The sequence below is a fragment of the Amblyomma americanum genome, chromosome 6 (assembly GCF_052857255.1).
Source record: "Amblyomma americanum isolate KBUSLIRL-KWMA chromosome 6, ASM5285725v1, whole genome shotgun sequence".
NCBI lineage: Eukaryota > Metazoa > Arthropoda > Arachnida > Ixodida > Ixodidae > Amblyomma > Amblyomma americanum.
Genome location: NC_135502.1, coordinates 142,573,232 through 142,594,523, shown reverse-complemented (window position 1 = coordinate 142,594,523; position 21,292 = coordinate 142,573,232). Strand labels below are relative to the sequence as shown.

At 47.4% G+C, this 21,292-nt stretch overlaps 1 protein-coding gene across 1 annotated transcript in view; it reads left to right on the top strand.

Annotated features, from left to right (window-relative positions):
• The window catches only part of LOC144094123 (uncharacterized), a 242,039-nt gene extending 221,946 nt beyond the window's left edge, over nucleotides 1–20,093 (top strand). Inside the window, exons 2-5 of the mRNA XM_077628042.1 lie at nucleotides 3,699–6,756; nucleotides 8,097–8,400; nucleotides 15,925–16,397; nucleotides 17,557–20,093. Coding sequence (XP_077484168.1) covers nucleotides 3,715–6,756; nucleotides 8,097–8,400; nucleotides 15,925–16,397; nucleotides 17,557–17,790 — 4,053 coding nt within the window. The 5' untranslated portion in view covers nucleotides 3,699–3,714 and the 3' untranslated portion in view covers nucleotides 17,791–20,093. The remainder of the gene's footprint in view (nucleotides 1–3,698; nucleotides 6,757–8,096; nucleotides 8,401–15,924; nucleotides 16,398–17,556) is intronic.
• The last annotated feature ends 1,199 nt before the right edge of the window (nucleotides 20,094–21,292 follow it).

Genomic DNA, 21,292 nt, shown 5'->3' with positions numbered 1-21,292 from the left:
TGGTTTCGCCAGCAATGCCTCGGGATGTCTATGGCTATCCTTAAGGTAGACGTGCTCCTAATTTATAACGATCTTTCATCAGAGCCGTTTGGCCAACTGATCCAGTGCCTGTTGCCATCGACACAGCCCAGCTAGCGACCATGCGCTTGGAAAAGGGAGACTCATGCTACAGTAACACCTCTCTTTGGGGCGAGTTGGTGCATACTTGAATTAGAGAAAAACTAGCGCCAAACCATGCACACCACAAGACAAGAGCGAAGACGAGACACAACCGCTCGTCTTCGTTTTTGACTTCTGATGTGCATGGTTTGGCGCTTGTTTTTATCTAATTCCGCCTCATCTAATTCCGCCTCATCTTCCTCGACATAGGCAACTATATTGGCACAAAGCCGCAGGCGGCGCGACTGCGCATGCTTTTAGGGCCGCACAGAGCAGGACCTCCAGCTATGGCTTTACACGACCGCTGTGCAAGAAGTGCCGTCGTCATCGCCGAATTCATAAAAAGCAGTAGCTAATAACCTGCATATAGAGCACCTGTGAAGAGCGAGGGCTATGTCGAGAGCAGCATGGCTTGCATTTGTCCAAGTTAGCAAAATCAACGCGAAATATTAGCTACGCTGGGCTCTAAATTCTGGAGCACTAATAACACCACAAACGTTTTAATCTTTTTTTTTTAAAGCTTCTTGTTCAAAGCTACCGGCGCACATCAATTCTTTTTATTGGCCACGCAAGAGGCCACTGGATGTCTGTGGAATTATTGCTGCTGGGCGCAACTGTTTCTATGCTGTTACAGAGTATCGTAGGTGCCATAGGCGCATTATCATGAAGGTTAGTTGTAACTTTTAAATTGAGCGTGCCCGTAAGTGAAGGACATTCTTATCTTCGACAAACCTTCAGTCGCAGTAACCCCTGTTCGCGCGCTATGCAACGCTGAAGCAGAACATTAAATTTTTGAGCAAAGGAAATGCAAAGTAACTGTTTATTTTCGGTGGACACCTCAACTGCGTCGTAATGAAAAGGAGGAAGGTAGGAGTGGAAGAAGAGAGGCAGAGAAAGACGTGCCGTAGTGGAGGTCTCCGGAATAATCTCGACCACCTGGGGATATTTAATCTGCGCTGACATCGCACAGCACCCGGGCACATTTTGCTTTTCGCCTCCACCGAAACGCGGCTGCCGCGCCCGGGTTCGGGCCGCCCAGTTGAAGCAGGCGAGCTTCGATCACTGACAAACGCGGCTGTATGCACATAAATGGAGGCATACGGACGGAGTCGCGGCGCAGCCAACGGGAGCAGAAGCGAGGAACGAAGTGAGGCAGACTGGAGCGAAGCGCCTTGTCGTACTCGGGGCAAAAAGGGCCGTAAAAAACAAGAATGGACACGACAGTCCGACACGCCAGCTGCGACCCTCCAGAACGGTCACTCCTGCCTTTCGCGCGCTGTGAACCACCGGGACCGCGTACCCGCCGATGCGAGGGAATTCGCCTAGCCTAGCCTGCTGTCTTTTTCTATTTTCTTTTCTTACACAATTCTGATTCCCTTTCACCATAATGTTTATCCATTTGTGTTCTCATTTCTACGAACGCTGCTTCTAACTCCCGGTTGTTTGCATATCAACCAATGCAAATCAGCCTACATTGTACTGGAGGGTTTGCATGGGTTATCGGTTGTTTGTGGATCGTACGGGGGGCGCATTTACTAACCGTGAGACTATTTTGTTGTCCAGCGGTAGTGACTCCTATCTCGCTTTACTTATCTGCATACTGCGCGGGTCGCTCAGTGCAAGCTGCTGGCTTTTTCCAGCCTCGAGTAAAAACATTCTGCATGTTTAGTCAGTGCAACCAAGAGTACTGCACTTCTGAGATTCTAAGAACTTTTCACTTCGAATTATTGCAGACTGTAGATCAAGCAAGCAAGAAGCGGCTCATTTGCGTCCGCGTATATTTGTGCTATGCTAATAAGAGGGAGATGAAAAATAAAGTAAAATTAACGAATTAGTTCTCCTTGGTTGTTCAGTTACTTTTAAAGGGCAGTAATTGAACACTAAAATCAGTTGCTTTTCATTGGAGTAATTGCAATTGTAATCAATTACTTTTTTTCTGTACCACATACAAGGAAGCAGTCCTGTAGAGAAAAAAAAAATATGACAATCTTGCGTCTACTTATTTATACATTGCGAACACGTTTATGGCGCCTGATAAACACTGAGCTTGTCGAATGTTGGTACTGCCCTTTTTACACCCCATTTGTTTGTTAGTAGCGCTGTGTCTTAAGGAAAGGATGAATCGTAATAAGTGCATTGTTCCACACATTGCCGACATGTATGTTAAGCGTGCAATGAATGGTTTGTTAGATACTTGCTTGAATGTAGTAGTGCCGTTCGTTAAATCGTGTTCCAGAAGACAAATCAACAGTCTGCTTTTTCCATGGATAATTTCTCCCATAGCGGCAGAATTTAGCCTGAGTGCAGACCAAGTTCGGGCACAAACATCACAAGAAGACGGTCATTATCTTCCGAAAACCGGTGCTGACTTATTAACCAGCAGTATCAGATTCATGAGTGTATTGTGGTCGTTCGAGAACTCATGTCCAACGAGGAAAACAAAGAGCAGCCGAGGTTATGGAGTGCTATGAGGGCCAGGCCGACGTGATGCGAGGAAAAGTGACCTGTGATCCAAGTGGCCAGATCCTCTCGGGGACCCTTATTTCGCGGCCGAAGGAGGCAGGGATCAGGATTCAATTTCTCGCTCATCTCCTGCGCTGCAAGCGCGCCGTTATGACTGCGATATGGCAGCCGCTGTGCCTTAACTCGCAGCCTTTTTCTGCTGCCTACGCCGCAGCTGCGTATGGTGGTTGGTATCTCCGAAAGAGCCCATGCCCATTTGCCCTGGGCTAAATACCTCGGACGCTGTCCAGAACTTTGCCCGAAGCGATTCGGCAATACTTGCCGTGGAGTCATCTTGACTGCTCTGCTGCTACTACAACGAGAGTAATTCGTAGCAGGGCTGAGGCACTCGACATTAAACAAGCCCACATGATCACACATTGAACTTGAATCCTCGTATGAACTCGGTAACAGGAATCAGCTTTGCAGGCTGAGGTATTCGAGACTAGGCTTGTCCCGCAACAGGCGCAGCAGGCCTTATGAAGTTCATTCTATGCGCACACCCCTAGGAAAGCCAGGCGCTGGGCCGGTAGACGCCTGTACCCATCCTTGTTTAGCGCTGTATTTTGAACCAACCACATCTGGCAGCCGACGCGGATGCTCTAGCCGCTAAGCCACCATCCCCTTCCACGCTCTACCCTTTACACTTTTCCTTAAAATGGACAGAGGCATTTCGCTTTCTTCATTTTGCCACCTGGAAACCGTGGCAGAGTTACTCAACACTCACGGTGGTACCTGTATTGGAAACTCCCCACATATATCGCTTGAATTCGCCCTATCACAAGATTAAATATGCGGTGACTTTTTCTTTGTATCTTTGTTTTGAGGCCCACTCATACCCACAAGGCGTCCAAGCCATGTGCATATGTTAAGAGGAAAAAAATGAGAAGGCAATATAAAAACACTGCCATGAACTGCTGTGTACACAATGCCGCGATGAAGTACCGAGAAAGAACTGAGTAAATGTTTTATTTGCACGTAAAGGAAGTGCCTTGTGAAATATTTACAAGCCACATCTTTTCTTTTTGCTTATGCAGATGCCGCCCACGTGACATGGTGACCTTACGGCTCCGCGGGGCGCGGTCCCAGACGCGAGCAATACGATGCCGCTTCCTTCCGCCCCGATGCCGCTGGCTGCTGGCGTGGCTGTCCTCGCTGCTAACAGCGCTGCTCTTACTGACACATCCGCTCAGCGCCGAAGAGCAAACCAAGGAAGACGCGTGTCCCTCCTGGAACAGAAAACCCTGGTGCCCGTGCTACGAGTTCGATAGCGACGTCTTCCTCGAGTGCAACTCGGTCTCGCCCGACCAGATAAGGAGCACCCTCCTCGAAATCCACAGCCCCGTCAAGATGCTCAGCATCTACAACCTTCGCTCCAATATGACCACGTTGCCAGCTGGCTTCTTTGTGAATAGGACGATATCGCGCTTATTCGTGTCCAACACTCACCTGACGACTATGGAAGACGGTGTTTTCGAAGGTCTTGAGGACTCTCTAGAGACCTTGTCGCTGACGCAAAGCAAGCTGAGGGAAGTTCCGAAGGGGGCACTCAAAGACCTCAGAGCGCTTCGTTCTCTTGAGTTAAGTTCGAACAACATCGAGACGCTCGAAAGCTACGTCTTTTACGGACTGCAGCTGACGAACCTACAGCTTTCCAAAAACAACGTCACAGACATCACCGAGTACGCGTTCGGTGGGCTTGAGAATAGCCTTGAAGAGCTGAACCTGATTGACAGTAACCAAAAGGAATTCCCTCTGAACGCCCTGAGACGATTGCGGAGCCTCAAAGCCCTAAGGCTGGCCGAAAACGAGATCAAGGACATACCGGATGATGGATTCACAAGATTTACAGCCTTACAAAGGTTAGACCTGAGTTCAAATAGCATCCGGGAACTCAACGAGAGGAGTTTTGTCACCATGCCACGGCTCACTTCCCTATCGCTGCATATGAACCAGCTGAGTGACCTAGATGACTCGTGCTTCATCCATCTTCTAGAGCTGGAAGCGCTGGACCTCAGCCAGAACACCATCCACACAATCGGCCGAAAGGTTCTGACACCACTCAGGAGGTTGCGCACCATCGAGTTGAGTTTCAATCACCTACACAGCATAGAAAGTGGCACGTTCCGAAACATGACTCATCTTCGCGAAGTCCTCCTTACGAACAACAACATACTGAGAATAACGAACGACACCTTCCTCAACTCCTCCCATATATCGGCTCTGTTTCTCGCGAACAACGCAATTACTCAGATTGAGATCGCCGCCTTCTACCCACTGCCGCACTTGTTCCAACTTCACCTCTCCCACAACCAGTTGCGTTCAATACACCCCACAATGTTCAAGAACAACCGCGAACTCCGATCTCTTTCCCTAGACAGCAATCTTATTGCTGACCTCCTTCCGGGAACGTTTCAGGAATTAGTAGAGCTGCGGGATCTGCGATTAGAGAACAACCTGCTAAAGAAAATACGCAAAGGAGTGTTCTATTCCTTGCCCAATTTGCAGGAGCTGCACCTCCAGTTCAACCGAATAGAGACAATCGAGAACGAGGCCTTCCAAAGCCTAGCTAACCTGCAGCACTTGAATCTTCACGGCAACAGACTAACTGATGTGGGCGATATCCTCAGTCGGTACCCGTCTAGTCTGCGTTCCCTCATCTTGACACAAAACGAAATCAGCAACATGCACACGGACAGTATGAGCGGACTCAACAAAGTAGACATACTTTGGCTTGACTGGAACAAGCTCAAGAGGCTAAAAAAGCAAATTTTTCGTGACCTCATCGAAGTCGATCGGCTTCATTTAAACCACAACGAAATAATCGCCATTGAAGACGGCGCGTTCGAGAGGATGGTCAAACTCAGAGCTCTGTACCTTGAGTACAACACCCTTAGTCACGTCAACACAGACATGTTTAGAGGGGCTGAAAGCCTTGAAGAGCTTTACTTGTCACACAACAATATCATGGACATTGAGCCGCAGACATTTCAGTCGCTGAAAAAGCTTCGAGTGCTTCACATGTCCCACAACCAAATTTACGTCATAAGGAAGTATATGTTCGAAGGTCAAATACCCCTCCAGGAACTGTTCCTGTCCAGCGTGATGGCCGAGGATGTCGAGGCAGGGTCTTTCCTCGATCTGACATTTCTCACACACCTCGACATTAGCAATAACAAGCTGATCAGTGCCAGGGTTGACTTTCTATACCTTCCTAGCCTAAAGCACCTCGACCTTTCGGGCAATAACCTCACGGGTGTTCACGATAATATCTTTTATGGGCTTTCTTCACTGGAGACGCTCAAGGTGGAAAACACGGAAATAAGTCCAATCTCGAGCAAGCTTTTTGAACCTCTTTCGCAGCTCAAAATCTTGAACTTTAAAGGCAACGCGCTGGATTCGTTGGATGGCACCCAAATGAGAGGTTTAGTGAACGTCTCAGAGCTCCACCTTGACGGTAATAACCTAAGCTCCTTGCCGTATGTTTCAGAATCAATGCTAAACCTGCAGACCATCTCTCTCTCACACAACAAGATAAGTTCTATACCGAGCAACGCATTCAAAGGAAATGTCGAGCTCGCCAAAATAAACCTGACTGACAACCTCATTTCGGAGATAAGCCAGGGCGCGTTTCGTGGGCTGCCGAGTCTAAAGGAGCTGATTCTATCCGATAATGTGCTCACTTCTCTAAAACCTTCCTTCGTCGATGATCTCGGCACACTTGAGCAGTTGGCTCTGGACGGAAACAATCTCACATTCATCCCTAACGTTCTCCTGACTTCAAACATGGACGAGCTCACGACACTAAGCCTTAACCGCAACCCTGTGATCAGGCTACGCGAAGACTTCACGACTACTGGGAGCCTGCCTGCTCTGCGCACGCTCAGCATAGAATACGGGAATATCTCCATCGTGGCGTCGAACGATTTTATAGGCTTCCCTGAGCTGTCGGCACTTTCGCTTAGACACAACAGCATCATGAAGGTGTCACCTGGTGCCTTCAAGCCCCTGAAGAAGCTGCAAGTCCTTGACCTGGGGTACAACGCCATCGACATCTTGCCTTCGGAACGCTTCCAAGGCATCGATCGCCTGCAGGTGAGGGAGGGATAGACGCAGCTTTTAACCTTACCTAGCTTCACAGCGCTAAAGGTTGAGTCCTTTATCTATCTTAACCGTTACATAGGCACTTCTTAGGAATTCAGAACGGTAGACAATTGGGTTGTTTCGTTGGTGCATGACATGAGAAAAGATATACAGCGACCAAGACCCAGACATGTAGGACGACCCCCCCCCCCGCCACCCCCTGCCCCCCCCCCCCCCACACACACACAACCGCTCTAATGGAACACAGTGTGTACTCTTTCTCCTAACTCTTACGTACGTATTTCTTCCGCTGCGCTTCTGGCCAGAGGTCTTAGGAGTCCCTGTAGGTTGCGCCTTTTCTCATGATGGTGTTGAAGATATCACTCTTTTGTTGGTGAAAACTAAAGCGGATAGCTCCGCAGTAGGCAAACACACGCTCCAGTTTCGCGTGGCGTCTGGTCGGCAGCGGGTGCAAGTCGTTCTCAAAAAAGAACAACCCTTTCCACACATAACACGCACTCCTAAAGAGATTGCCTGAGGTTCCACGCGAAAACTCTTAATGGCAACCTTACTCTTCACCAGTGACGCCTTCCATTTTGCTTCTGCTTCGGCGGAACGGACGACCGGGTCTTCACGAAGGCATTGATTTTTCTTTGCATGCGAGGCATGTTTAGCAACTGCGTCTTACGCTTCACTTGTACTTCCTCGTGGCGGGAAATCTTCCTTTTAACATATTTTAGTAACCCCCTATATTCTGTGTCTCGCTCGTTTAACAAGGATCTTCCTGAAAGTAACTAGAGCGCTTGTTAAATTAGCTTAAATCCTCTGGTTTGTCATTGCTGCCATGCCTTCTTGCCGGCCGCTCGAGCCCGGTACGCTGTACAGCGAAGGCCAAAATGGGCCGTCGAATTCAAACTGAAGCCCTTAACCTAGGCCTAATGCCGATTTCACTTCCACTATGCCATGAACTGAACCAATCAGTTCAAAAGCTACGAAGATATTTTTGTTTGTTCAGCGGCAATGATGACTTGCATCATGACGTAGTGCCGTTTATGTATTGCCTCAACCAGTACTTTCTTTTTATGACAAATTGTAATGATGATCATGACTATGTTAATCGTTTTGCGAGCCAGCTTGTGCTAATCACTCTTTGTATCCTGAAGATAAGCAGCTGCAATTTTTCTCCACGAAGTATTTACTGCTACACCCCCCCCCCCCCCCCCTGTCCTTTCCCCGTGTCCTTGTTAGAGGGGACGCACGACGCCGCTCAAGAGCGGAATGAGCGCACAACAGTTGCACTAAAAAAGGTAAAGACAGCAGCACCATGGGTAAAGTGTGGCCTTCTTTCGCAGGTGATCAACCTGACGCGAAACCACATCGTGGAACTGGCGCGGTTCGGGTCTGATCTGCGCTACCTGGAGCTGCTGGACCTGTCTTTCAATCGGGTCGCCCGGCTTCACGAAGACGTCTTCAGCAACGTGAACGGTCTCCGGTCACTTTGGATGCGCGACAACCAGATCGCCTGGGTGGCTGTCAATGCCTTCGCGAACCTGACGGCACTGGTGAGCCTCGACCTGCGCAACAACCAGCTCGCTTACCTCTCCAGCTCTGTGCTCCAGCCTATCGAGGTGCGGCTCGGCGAACTGCTGCTCTCCGGTTAGTGGAACTTTCGTTTCTGTCATTCATTACTATATATGCAAGTTTCGTACTTAGAGCACGGCAGGACTAGCAATTAACGCATGTGCTGTGGAGGCCACATCTCTGCCTCTTCCGCACTCGTCCTAATTCATGCGCAGCGTCATGCAAGCGTATTAACCAGCTCCCTTCCTCCTCCTCCTCCACCACCTTTCTCTCGATTCCGTCGGTGTAAGCGCCGCCGCCTGCACTTCATCTCACAAGTTGTTTGCATCACTGCGAAAAACACAGTTCTCTCGTCCAATCACTGCTAAGGGAAGCAACGAAGAGTCCCTCAAATATTTTGTGCAGTGTCGGGAATACTTATCAAGACGAATATTTCAGGGATTGAAAGTGTATTTCAACAGGCGTTTCATTCACTGGTTAAATTGGCATAGAAAGTCCGCACGAATACAGCACTGAAGAGGCCTGCTGCAAAGTGGCGCACCTCCATCGTAAACGTGGCATGCGCCTTGTCGGCCGGAACTTAATTCTGCGTGCAGCAGCTGGACGCGGTACTCTTTTCTTCCTAGGAACCACGAGTTGCGGTATGAGGAGTTAGGAGGAAAACGTTTTGCAGCGAACGCCGTGGTGATTGGCTCAGATCGTCGCAGCGTTCACAGCGCTGCAAACAACGTGTGAGATGGAGTATAGTGGCGTGTCCTTTTCCACTGGCAGGGAACTATAAAGCTCGAACGGCAGCAAGTTGCGGAGGTGCTCCTGTCGACCGCACTTGAAAGCGCTGCAGGTCTCGGATCATCGTGCCATGCACAAAGCAGCTGCGGCAGGTTTGTGCGTGTTTCAGGTCGAACTAAGCTCCACCATAAAAAAATGAAACACTACAAAGGACTAAAACGATCCCTTTCCAAGATTTTTTTTCTTACAGCTACATTGTATACGTGGAAAGAGATTGATCATGTATCGTCGCCGTCCGCTCTTCACATGTGCGACCAGACTTTTACCAGTAAGAAATGGCGACACGCATATAAGAAGTAAGAATCTGAGCTTTTAAATGTGCATAGAGGCATCACGGATCCTTCCATTTAGGCTGAATATTTCGAAAACGACGTAACATTTCGTCGCGTATGAGCTTGTTCAGTGAACCTTCCGCAAAGCGAAACCATGGAAGAAAATGCATAGAAGCTCTTTATAATATTAGTTTGCCTTTATTTGGCGCAGTTATCTGTATTTGTTATAAATGGTGCTCAAATATTTATTTGAAGCAGAACACGTGTGTAAGATGGGTTAATTAGCTGGAAACACACAGCGCGATTCTCTCGGTCTGCGAGAGTGGATTCTTACTGCTAAACCTCTGCCACTCTTTTCCTTAAATACGACGTTGTGGGACTGCAGAAAATTTACATTCACGCCCCGTTAATACAGGTCACTCGAATTATGGGCTCTTTTTCGTGGGACTAAAACCTTAATAATTTACTGACGCCTCTTTAATATGGAAACATGCTGTTCAGACCATGGGTAAAGCGAGATGCACGAAGCCCATTGTAACCATGTACAAAATACCAGCTGCTGCTACTAAACTACTAAATCTTCCGCCCCTTGTATATTGAGTGCAGGAAACCGCGAAAGTGCAACTGCCGTAGTAATAGACTGTGTGTGCGCGCGCGCGCGCGTGTGTGCGTGCGTGTGTGCGTGCGTGCGTGTGTGTGTGTGTGTGTGTGTGTGTTTGTGTGTGTGTGTGTGTGTGTGTGTGTGTGTGTGTGTGTGTGTGTGTGTGTGTGTGTGTGTGTGTGTGCGTGCGTGCGTGCATGCGTGTGCGCATGCGCATGTGTGGTGCGGAGGCCACGCGCCATGAAAAAATTCATTTTCCGTCTGGAGCTTGCTCTGCGCTGCAATCCGCTATAAGCAGCAATGCACCGAGTACAGAGTTTTTGGAAAGTGAACAGTCGCAGAACAAGATTCTTCATCGCACTGTAAGGCGCCCTCATGTATCTCACGCACCTGTAGGTGCCTCAAACGTGCGTCAACCTCTTCCGCAGTATTTTAGAGATAATAGAGATCAGAATTAAGCACCTGGAGTTTCCAAGGTGCGACTTCATCTCTGGTGCCCGCCTCTACGCACAGAAGCTGGCCCTAATCGCCGTGTGTTTAGAATATCTCTTTAGCGTTTATTCACGATTCCAAATTGAGGGCGACTCGATTTATGGCCAGTTTTCGTCAGTAACGAATGTGTCCAGATTAACAAAGCACGAGTGTGTATGTACCGCTAATGCTGAAGTTAAAAAAAAGCTAATAAAAATTAGACTGATTTGCTCCCTCAACTAGCCTTTTAAATTAAGACATGTCTGTATATATCGCACGTAAATTTGCAACTTCGAAAATTTTCTCGTGAAGGACTGCTTATGAAGACTAAACTGTATTACGTAAACTTCCTAAAGTGTAAATAATTTCATAAACTGCGATATCCTCCTCGATACAGGGTACCTAAACCGAGTTTGTGCATTTTTTTTTGTTGAGCGGAGTTTATAGTAATATTTTCATTCTTCTAAACTGTGTCAGTTTTTTTTCTCCTCTAATTTATTGCAGTGATGTTATTTTTTATTCTCTCTATTTCATTGTCAATTCGCACCAAATTCTTGTAAGTTCTCGTAGCGCCCTGTTTTACAGCTTATTGTAAAAAAAACATGTCTATCATTAGTGCGAGCGCTGTGATGTCTGCATTAGGCAAAGTTTTTTTCACTGAGTGTCAATTTCCTATTGTTTTAATGAATTAGCGCTGGAGCATCCACTCATGCGCTTGGCTTTTGTCTGTGAGGTCCCTCTTGTGTTATTACAATAATTCATTCTGCCAGGTCAGCTCGTAGGGCACGGCGAAAGCCTCTCTCAATAACCTGCAATTAATCTTTCTTGAGGCAGCGGCCGACCACCCTTACAACTTTATAACGATACCACTCAACCTCATGCTCTACTGCCTCGTATCATATTCCCTTTCTTTCATATCCACTCGTTTCAAGCTCTGTGCAATATGCGGGAGTGGATTTAGTTGGGACACGACGGACTAGCGCTAAATCGTGCGCAGTGCGTACAGGAAGTGCAAAGTGGCAGAAAATATTTAGTCAGCTTTCAGGAATAATTACTATACTGGATTTGTGTTAAAACTGTTTTTGCGCATTTCATAGATTACTTTACCGCTTCAAAATTATTACTCTCAATATATTTAAAAAACAGAAATGGCAACAAAGTTACTTATGTGCAAATTGTCTTCCCTTTCTTACTACTTTTACCTGAGCCCACATCTTTCTTGCTAGCTCACGGTAAGGAAATTACGATGTTTCTTTTCTTCACAGCCACCTCTTTCTCCTTCGTTGCGTTCTGTTGGTCGCATTAGTAGCGGCTTTACTAAAGGTCTTGGTATTTCTCCAAGTGAGCCTTCAATACTAGGGCTCCCTTTTAAGGCTGTGCTAAATTTCTGTGCCTAGGAGTGATTGCAAGTAATGGCATAATAGCATAATGCCTTGCAATGGCATTATGCCTTTGGTGCTGTAGCGACCGCGATTGTTGGCACGAAATTTGGAGGTAATAGATTTTCGACAATGAACTGAACTAGCGTCACTTTGTCCACCAAAGCATGTTTAGTTTTCATTTGCAAGCCAGCCCTGCTTCCTTTAAACGCAACGAGAGAAACGCTTTGTGTTCTGTAACCTCCCATCCTCTATTTTAATATGCGATATTCATTTGAGAAAATTCATTGAACTGAATGCCTTCAAAACAGTTTTGGTCGACGTTGCAGTGCAAACAGAACATTAATTAAGACAAGAAGATAATTCTGGGCTTGTTTCCACGTTGCTTTTGTGCGGCCTCACAGCAACACTGATGCCTCGGACAAGGTGCACATTTAATAAAGAATACATGTGAATCACTACGTTTACATCGAAAATAAAATGATTTCGTTGCGGAAGACATGTTGGGGAAAAGAAGCGTGCAGCTTAACGGAAGATGACGGAAAGCTGACGTTTGGTTCAGAACTTAGGATAAAATATAAAAGCTGTGAACGCCATCATGGGGCCTCGTAAAAAGGCCGATCATAAAAACAAACCCTAATGAAAAGAGTGCGTAAGCCTAAGACTAGGACTGAGCCGACGTCCCTCCTTTATATGTACGACATGAATGCATTGACGACCTTTTATTCATCAAGCTGCATGGTGTCGACCTAAGAAACGCAGACCTCCCTTTTAGCACTACTGACGTGCGAAGGCTATCTTCCTTTTCTTTCTCTGATTTAGCGTTTCTTTTCTCCCCTTTCTTTTTTTCGTTGTACGTCTCGGTCTGTTTTCGGTCTTGCGTTCGGCTTTCCTTTGTGCTCGGTCATCCCGTCCAAACCGTCGCATTTTTCAGACGCGAATCGGCGGAGGCATCGTGCTTTTATCTCTATGAATTCCCTCAACTCGAGAGCCACCGGATTCCTGAATGGTAACCGTGAGCTTCATGGCTTAACGAAGAATAATTTTCTCGTTGCCCCCCCCCCCCCCCCCCAAAAAAAAAAACAAAACAAAACAAACTTACTCCGCCGGAGGGAACGCAAGCAAGCCTTCTTAAGCAATCTGTTAATTTCGAACCGTTTTTTTTTCTCTCTGTCCCTTTCTCGGGTGTCTCGCTCAGCTCGAAAGTTCCACAAAGCGGTGCTTTTGCTAATCTAGCTTTGCTTTACAGTGCGTCAAACAGCTACCTCCTTCCATTATCCTTCCTCTTTCCTCCAAGTGTGAGTGCGCTTAGAGGTCAAATGGCACCTCCGCAATTCTCACGAAGCGTATAGGGAGAAAGCGTAAACAGCAAACGAAAATCGATGCACCTTTAGGGCTCCTCTATACGAGCATATCAACTTGAATGTTAGGACAAAACCATGGCGACCATGTGCGCTGGCTTTATAACGAAACACTGCATAAAATAGCACACCGAATCTGATGCAGCTGAAGGTTCTTTGGACTGTAAGGCGCCTCTTACGGCGTGTAGAACTTGTCTGTGGCTTGTCTGCTTAGATACGGAAAATTGTAGGCTTTAATGAGTTTAAGCTGTCTGCTTTAAAAATTCTTCCTCGCGCATTTCTTTTTTGTCGCAAAAATTACTGCAAGCAAATATTGAACCTTTGCTCCTATTACTTTCAGTTTTAGAGCTATAGCTCTTATGAGGTGGTTCACCAATTTGGCGCCGTCGTCCCCGGCGTCCGCGGCGCCACCTGCCGCCTGCCTGGGTTGGCAGGTGGCAAAGTTCACGGAATGAAAGCGCCCTACCCACTTTTAGGTGATAAGGGTGTTAGGGGAATGAGACAGGGAAGAGGAAGAGACAATGGGAAGCGACGGCTGGAAAGCTGGAGAAAGGAAAATTTCAGTCTCCATTTTTAGGGGACAGGAGGGAAAGAGGAAGTGGCAGACGAATAGGAGAGGTAGAGCGGAAGCCCAGCCCGCAGCCCAGATTCTTTCTTTGCTGTCACACCGAAGCTGAAGCTCAAAGATTGGCATTACACACTCGTGACTTTCCTATGATTTTTTTATCATCACATCAAAAGAACAATGCGTCTATTCCAAACGCCTATAGACACCCGATCTGCCTCGAAACGATAAAAAAAGACGAAGACATGCCCATCATTCGGTGCTGCTCTTTGCAATCAGGTCGTAAGCATTTTCAGTCTCTTCAAACTAGGCACGTTTTTACACCGCCGAAGTTGTTTGTTAAGCTGCCACTAATCGCAGCAGGCACAGGTGAGCTCTGGCAAGAAACATGATTAGCCAGCGAATACGGCGAAATACCATGAACCTTCACCTCGCACCAGATATTTTTGTGCTGAGGTATAAGAGTGTGCAGTAGTGCGGTGAGGGATGCAGGACCTTCGGTGTTCTTAATGTGAGTGGGATGTCTACTAATGAAAACATATGCTGAGTCATAGCCCAGAAAATGAATGACATCGAATTTCAATTGCCTAAGGGCATCAATGACCAAACGGCCAATGGCAAATGCTGGTCTCGTCAACACAAGGAAATACACATTTTACAAGCATTTCACCCAAAACAAGCCGAGCACCAGGCAAGGGTAAAACCGTTACAATTGGTAACCGGTGCATACCCGGTGGCACTGGGCATTGAATCCCACACGTACCGCGCACGAGGCGGATGCTCGAACGTGTGAGCCACCATTCCGGTGCGAGCCAGTTTATATTGATTGCATTTTGCGGTAGCTGTTTATATTTATTGCATTTTGCACAGTGGCACCAACCGGTTGGTGCCACTGTGCCTTAGCCGAAATGGAGTGCAGAATAAAAATGACTGATATAAAAATAAATTATTTTGAAACCATAAACAGTGAATCGATGAAGGAACTGAGGAATTAAAGTGATAAAACTGTATTGTAAACAGCTCCACTTATGTCTGTGTCTGACAGTGATTCTGCTTTCTGAATAATTCTTGTGGCCTACTACGAGTCACTGCCACCATGCTTTGAAGCCAGTGCCCAGCGGGAGTGAATGAAAAAGAACCACTAGAGCAAGCAGAAAAGAGGTGGCTAGAAAATGGAGCCCCTAAAGCCATTTCTCCCTTGACTGGCGTCCCGAGTCATATTTTCTCTCGGTCAAACGTTAAAGTTTGTTAGTAGTGATTACGAGCTTTCTCCACGTTAGTAGTTGCGGTGAAGAATTTCCCCACAAAAAGTTACTCGACTGTGGCATGGACTGTTTACGAAGCCGTTGTGCACATTCGCCCGCTGTCACTGTGACATTTCGGGTGATTTCTCGATGCAGTCCGCACTGGGTTCGCAGTTCAATGTTTCTTGCGATGTCGGGAAGCCTATATTCGCACCACATGTTAGGACGACAAAGAGCACCCAGGAGGGCAAAGGACAATCTGAACAGGTATTTTAGACGTTGATGCATTAGATGAATAGTGAGGCTGAACATCTTTTGCCGAAGGAGCTGGATTTGACAGGTGGGCATGCCGTCGCCTGCAGGTGGATAACATGCATCGGAAGCTTGCAACACAATCTTGATCGACCTTCTAGGCATTGGGTTCCTTTCTTTGAGTGAAATATCATAGAGATATAGACGTCACCTCTTACACATGTGGAACAGGACAACTGCTGAATGCTGCACCACAGGTATATGTAAACAGCTCCTTTACACCAGCGGCGTTCGGGCCCAGCAACTGTGAGCAATAATTGCATTGGCATGCTCAAGTCGCTTGTCCCTATATCCCTCTCTGCCACATTTCGGAGGTCCAATGCATACCAAAAAAGGAAATATGAAATTTGGATTACATAAGTCATTAAATATTGTTGAACAGAAAAGAACAGATGAGTACCCCGGGTTTTCTGTGGGATGACCGTTTAGAGAGAAAAAAAAAATTTCTTTAGGCTGAACACTAGAAAACTTTTTCAGAAATTCAAGACTGCTCCAACGGAGAAATCTCTTTGTCACTATGTCTGCACCATAGTTGGCGCGACGCAGTCCGTTGCAGACCTCGCATTTCGTTTGAGGTAACCCACGCCGTGGCTCCCGTGGCGCAGGCAACCCTTTCCACTGCGACTGCCGGCTGCTGGGCCTGTGGGAGTGGTTGCAGGACCACCCTCGGCTGAACACACGGCGGCCCAGCTGCGCGCAGCCCGACAAGCTGGCCAACCAGTCGGTGGCCTCGCTGCATCCGGTGGACTTCTGCCCCGCCCCCTTGATGACGTCGGCTGAGGTGCGGCGCCTGGAGCATGACCGACTGTCGCTGGCGTGGGATGTGCAAAACGGAACGCTCATCGGCGGCTTCCTGATCACATACCACGCCACGTCGGAGCCCGCGCCGGCAGCGGGCGCCTCTCTCGAGCCAGGCGTGCGGCGCTACGAAGTCGACGGGCTGCGCGCCGAGACCTGGTACACGGTATGCGTGACGGCCACAGGAAAGTACCTGCGCAGCCTGGGCCGCCCCACGCCATACACGGCGGACGTCGAGAGACCCTACGACATGTCCGCCAACAACAGAAAGTGTCTGCAGGTGAGCACCCCACTGCCTGCTACGTTGGCCACACTCTCAAGTCCCATTACATGTACATAAGGGTGCGACATTAAAAAAAGGGTTATGTCAGATAAGGGCCTCTAAAGGCACCTCGTTAAACTGGGCGCTAATTGTTCTCCTATAAGCGCTCTCAAATTCAGGTATGCGACGAGGATGAAGATGCCTGCAGATATGTGTGCACTGTCCGCGATTGAAGGGACTATTAACGCTTCTTTGTCTAAAACTGCGAGCATAGCAGAGGCAATCCAACTGAGAAGCCCTTTACTCCTAAAAGAAATCCACTAAATTTTGTCATGTAAGAATTTCCAACTACAAAACCAATGCTTTACTGCGTATGAGACTAGTCGCCGAGGCATTCACGATGAAAATGGAGAGGCTGAAGTGTAGTTAACAATAAGAAACCGAGACGATTCAAGGCTGCGTCCTTCACTGCAAATCTAAGGTGCAGAGAAAGCGGATAGAAAACACAAAAACGATGCTCTCTGGAGGTGACCACATAATCTACAATTCATTAAATTAAATCAACACTACAGCTTAGGGATTTTAGTTTTCTTTCAAAAAAATCTTTTGTCAAATGGTCACTCAGATCCATGTCTTCGCCCCGTGCGATTTTCGCACTCTCCAGATGTAAATGCGGATCACATTATTTTCTCCTTACCCGCAGCCCTCCACTCCACCCGCTACCATTCCCCTAATCATCACAGGTGCGTGTTGATGGCGGCTGTCGTCGGGTGTAATGACCAGCTGGTTAGCTGGTCAGTTATCTGCTGGTGGAGGAACGGCCCTAAGCCTTCCCAACCAGAATGTCGGCGTATTGCTCGTGGAAATCCTATATTCACTCGACGCTATTACTTTGCCGTGGCTACGTGAGGTGCAGAAAGAGGCCGCACAGGGAATAGGGCGACGATCAAGGAACAGTTGATAGCGCCAGACACGCAAAGCGCGGGGAACGTGGCGAACCGCAGGGAGCATGGTTAACGTCAGGCGCGCAGAACATTCCTGGGAGCAATATGGGGAGGCTCGTGGAGCATTGGTAGTGCAGGGTCGCAGTGCCTTCGAGAAAGCGGTATGGCGACGTCCAAGGTGTAAAGATTTTCTGTTTTCTCTCCCTTCTTCTCGGCCACATTCTGGCGTGCAGGTACGCACCCTGGCGCGGACCGACCGCACTCGGGTCACGCTCTCCACTCTGGGAATGATCCTGGGCGGCAGCGTGAGCGCCGTCCTCGTGCTTGTGCTCGCCGTGCTGCTGACGGCACTCAAATTCCGGCGACGGCGGCGCCGCCGCAGACCGGCCAAGGCGCAGGAGGTGCCCCAGGAGTACATCTCGTACCGGCACTTCTCCATTCAGAGCAACGACGGCGTCTACTCCTGACAGCGGGAGCAGCGCCTCGCGCAGGGCGACATCGTCATCGAGTGACGGCAGCGGCGAAGACACTGCGGCAGCACTGTCTCTACGCGACAAACGCTTCTTCGTTCACACTGGTCGTTTGCGGGAGTGTGACCTCCTTCATTGCACTGAAGGCGGGATTGCACTTTATAATCTTTTTTCTTGCCTTTTTTGCTTTCTTCGCAGTTTTCTTATATTGGTATTTATACTTTTTTATTTGCTAAGGTGGCGCGTTTAGGAAAGATACTGATGAGCTCAGAAAAAAAAAGCAGCCCCTTTTATAACAAGGGGTCTTATTTGTCCGAGTGGCTACAAACCACTTCTAAACCAAAAGGTGCTTTATGGGAGGGTAGCCTTCTCTGTGGTGAGCGACAAGGTTTGGTTACCGGTGAACCCGCATTGTCGAGGTCTGTGTTCTGGTGATGTGCGCCCTGATGTAAGATATTGCTAGACTCTCTATTGAGCACCAACAGTGTTGCTTCCTTCTTCCTCGTTGCTGGTCCCACGTAGGCAGGCAAAGCGAAGAATAGGAAGCAGTTCCTGGGCCGTTATTAAAAGGGGTCGAAAATCGAGGAAAAATTAGTAATAGCTACAATCTCAACTTTTTTTTTAAACCACTCGCTATCCTTTGCTCTTTAATGCGCAGGTATTAAGGAACAATGCCAACTATCTATTCAGTTGATCGCTACTCAGACCAACTTTTGTAAGCATCTTTCATGCGATTCATATTTTCCTGTCGTCCCCACTGGATAGCGCCCCCTTGACTGACGGCATCTTCGAGCAGCATTGGTACTTTGCGTCTAAGTCATGAGGTAATGAGCGGAAACTGCCATGAATATTCGGGCTAAGTAATAAAGCGTTCAGAAGAATCAGCCGTAAACTTTTTTTTTCTACTACCGGATATTGACTAATTGTGCCATCCAGCTTTCAAACAAAACACCTGAATTAAGCAAGTATCAAAGCCTGGCTTTGTTCATCAGACTTTGCGCGATGCAAATCCTGGCGATAGAATTTCATCCATTGAAGTCACGCATCCAGAAATTCTACCTGCAATCACGGGTACCAAACTTGCCGCTTATAAAACAGTGACAGGATCCTATAGAAGACACTAACACAGAATCAGTTGCGAAGAAGCAAATACCATTTTTTCGAGGTCAGTAACCTCCTCTTATTGGAGGCCCGGGGCATATTCGTTAAGCTGCGCACCGGACGTAATTTATACAGCAGCTGTCCTTTTAACAAGAACAAAAGACTACCATACTTAATTAGAATCCTAAGCATTATCCCGTCTAATAAAATAGACGACATAATGAACAAGACGGTGAACACAGCGCGCCGTGCCTTAGTCGTCTCCTTTATGTATCCTTTTCGTTCCTGTTTTTCGTGAACCGAATTGGGTCATGCGGCTCTTTCGTGCTTGGTGCATCAACTGAACCGCTTCATACCTTACTGAAGTAGCCCCATCTTTGCGCTACATTCAATCAACGGTGGTTGATTACCGCCGCGCTTCCTAACCGACTGTGGATAAAAAAAAATTGCTGAAGAAAAATAATGTTTTTGTCCGCAGCACCACCGGGAACCGTGAACCATGATCGCAATTATATTCTGTTTTGTTTCGTCGGACATAACCTCTAGAATTCTCCTTGTTTAGCTTACTGCCTTCCTGTATGCATTTCCAGACCTCTACATACGCAAACGGACAAATGATTTTTATTTCGTTTTTGCAAACGCCAGTGTGAACGCAAATTCGCGATGTGCTTCCCACACTAGCAGCAACTCAAAGCAACAAGAGCAACGACGCAAAAGTTCTCACCTGCGAAAACTGTGCTTTCGTGAGCTGCCCCTTGTACTGGCAGTGATAAGACAAAAGAACTGTGGCAAGAAAAGAGTCAAGCAAACGGCCCAGTGCCCGTTCTACGGTGACGCCTTCTGAACTTGCTGCACCGTGCCCGTGCACCATTCCAGAGCAGCGGAGGAAGCGGCCCAGATTTCCTCCAGACGTCCGCACAAACGTTCTCTCGTGAACTCTCGCAGTGCGAAAGGTTGTTCTTGATGTTGGATGCACTACTAGTTTCTTTTTTTCATTAAACTCACTGCGACAGCGCAGTGCACGCACATTTCATATCTAGAAGAGTCGTATGCCCGTGCAGTGTTTTTGTATAGCATTCATCCCGGCGTACAGTTATAAAGCATTTGTCGTCTTCACTACCTACCGTGCGTAAAGAGCGAGCGAAGGACCCTGTCGTATGTGTGAGTGAGAATAAAGGATGCTGTTTAAACACACGGTGAATGCGAGAGAACCGCCTTGGTCGTAATTAAGCTGGATTTAATTCAGATCTTTAAAAATAAACGGGAGCATCCGAAAAGAAAGAATACGGCCGAAAGATTCCATCTGTTTTCAGCGAGAAAATTATCTTTGCACCTTTTCTTCAGGCTGAAAGTTCATGCCGACAATATCCTCGCCTAAATGTTCATAAATTGCTCGGAATTTAGCATCCGGCTTGAAGGACAGGGCATCAATGTAATTTCTTTTTATATGAAGACGTAAACTGCAAGCAATGAGAACAGGCGAAAATAAAAACGAAACATTAGGAACAGTTCGAAAATAATTGAGTCTACAAGGATGTGTGTGGTTTCGATTGCTTGCTTTAGAGACGCTTCCATTCGTATGTCCGTTTTTATATTTCGTTAAACGCAGCAGAGGGGCCATTGTGGATGGTGTTATACCTAAAATACTGCTATTTGCGGCACCATTCGGCTCGCGGTGCGTGTTGCAGCTGCGCTGAAGAAAAAGTTTTTTTCATAAACCCCTTCAGTCCCAAAAAATGTTCCACTGGGTGAAAAATTTTCGAAATTTCAGATCTTCCCAACGAACATGCGTAGATAACCTAGAAAATATTCAAAAGGTTGTAACGGCTTCAATACGAAACAATGGGCATGAGGGAAACACTCGCGCTATATTTGTCTCTTTTTCTTTGTTTCGTCTTAGCACTATTAGATCCGTTCCGTCAACTTGCACCGAAAAGCCCGCATCAGTCGACTTCTAAAAATAATCATGCCTACCTGATGATTACTTAGGCAATTGAAGTCAGGTGCTGAGGTCTCCACTGCTTTCGGATTGGCAACTTTACATATTATTGACTCATTTCTGTACTAATATGTCAATATGAGAACAGTCCGGCCCATCTTACGCTGGCATAATCAAGCTAACGAATATACATGCGTTCCGGAGACACATCGATGTTTGCACACAGCCGACTTCGGAGTTCATTTCGCCTGCATGACTTAAGATGGTTTCATGTGGCTTGTCACAAACACCTGAATATAAGCTCCAGCAGTTCACAGAAGATTATGTCACATCATTAGGCGAATCCTAGACAAAACAAGTTGTGTACACAAATGTGCGTCACGTGACTGAAGTGGCTCAGTTCAGCGCATATCCCAACGAATGAGGTGAAATATAACAGAAGTTGCTAAACATTAGTTT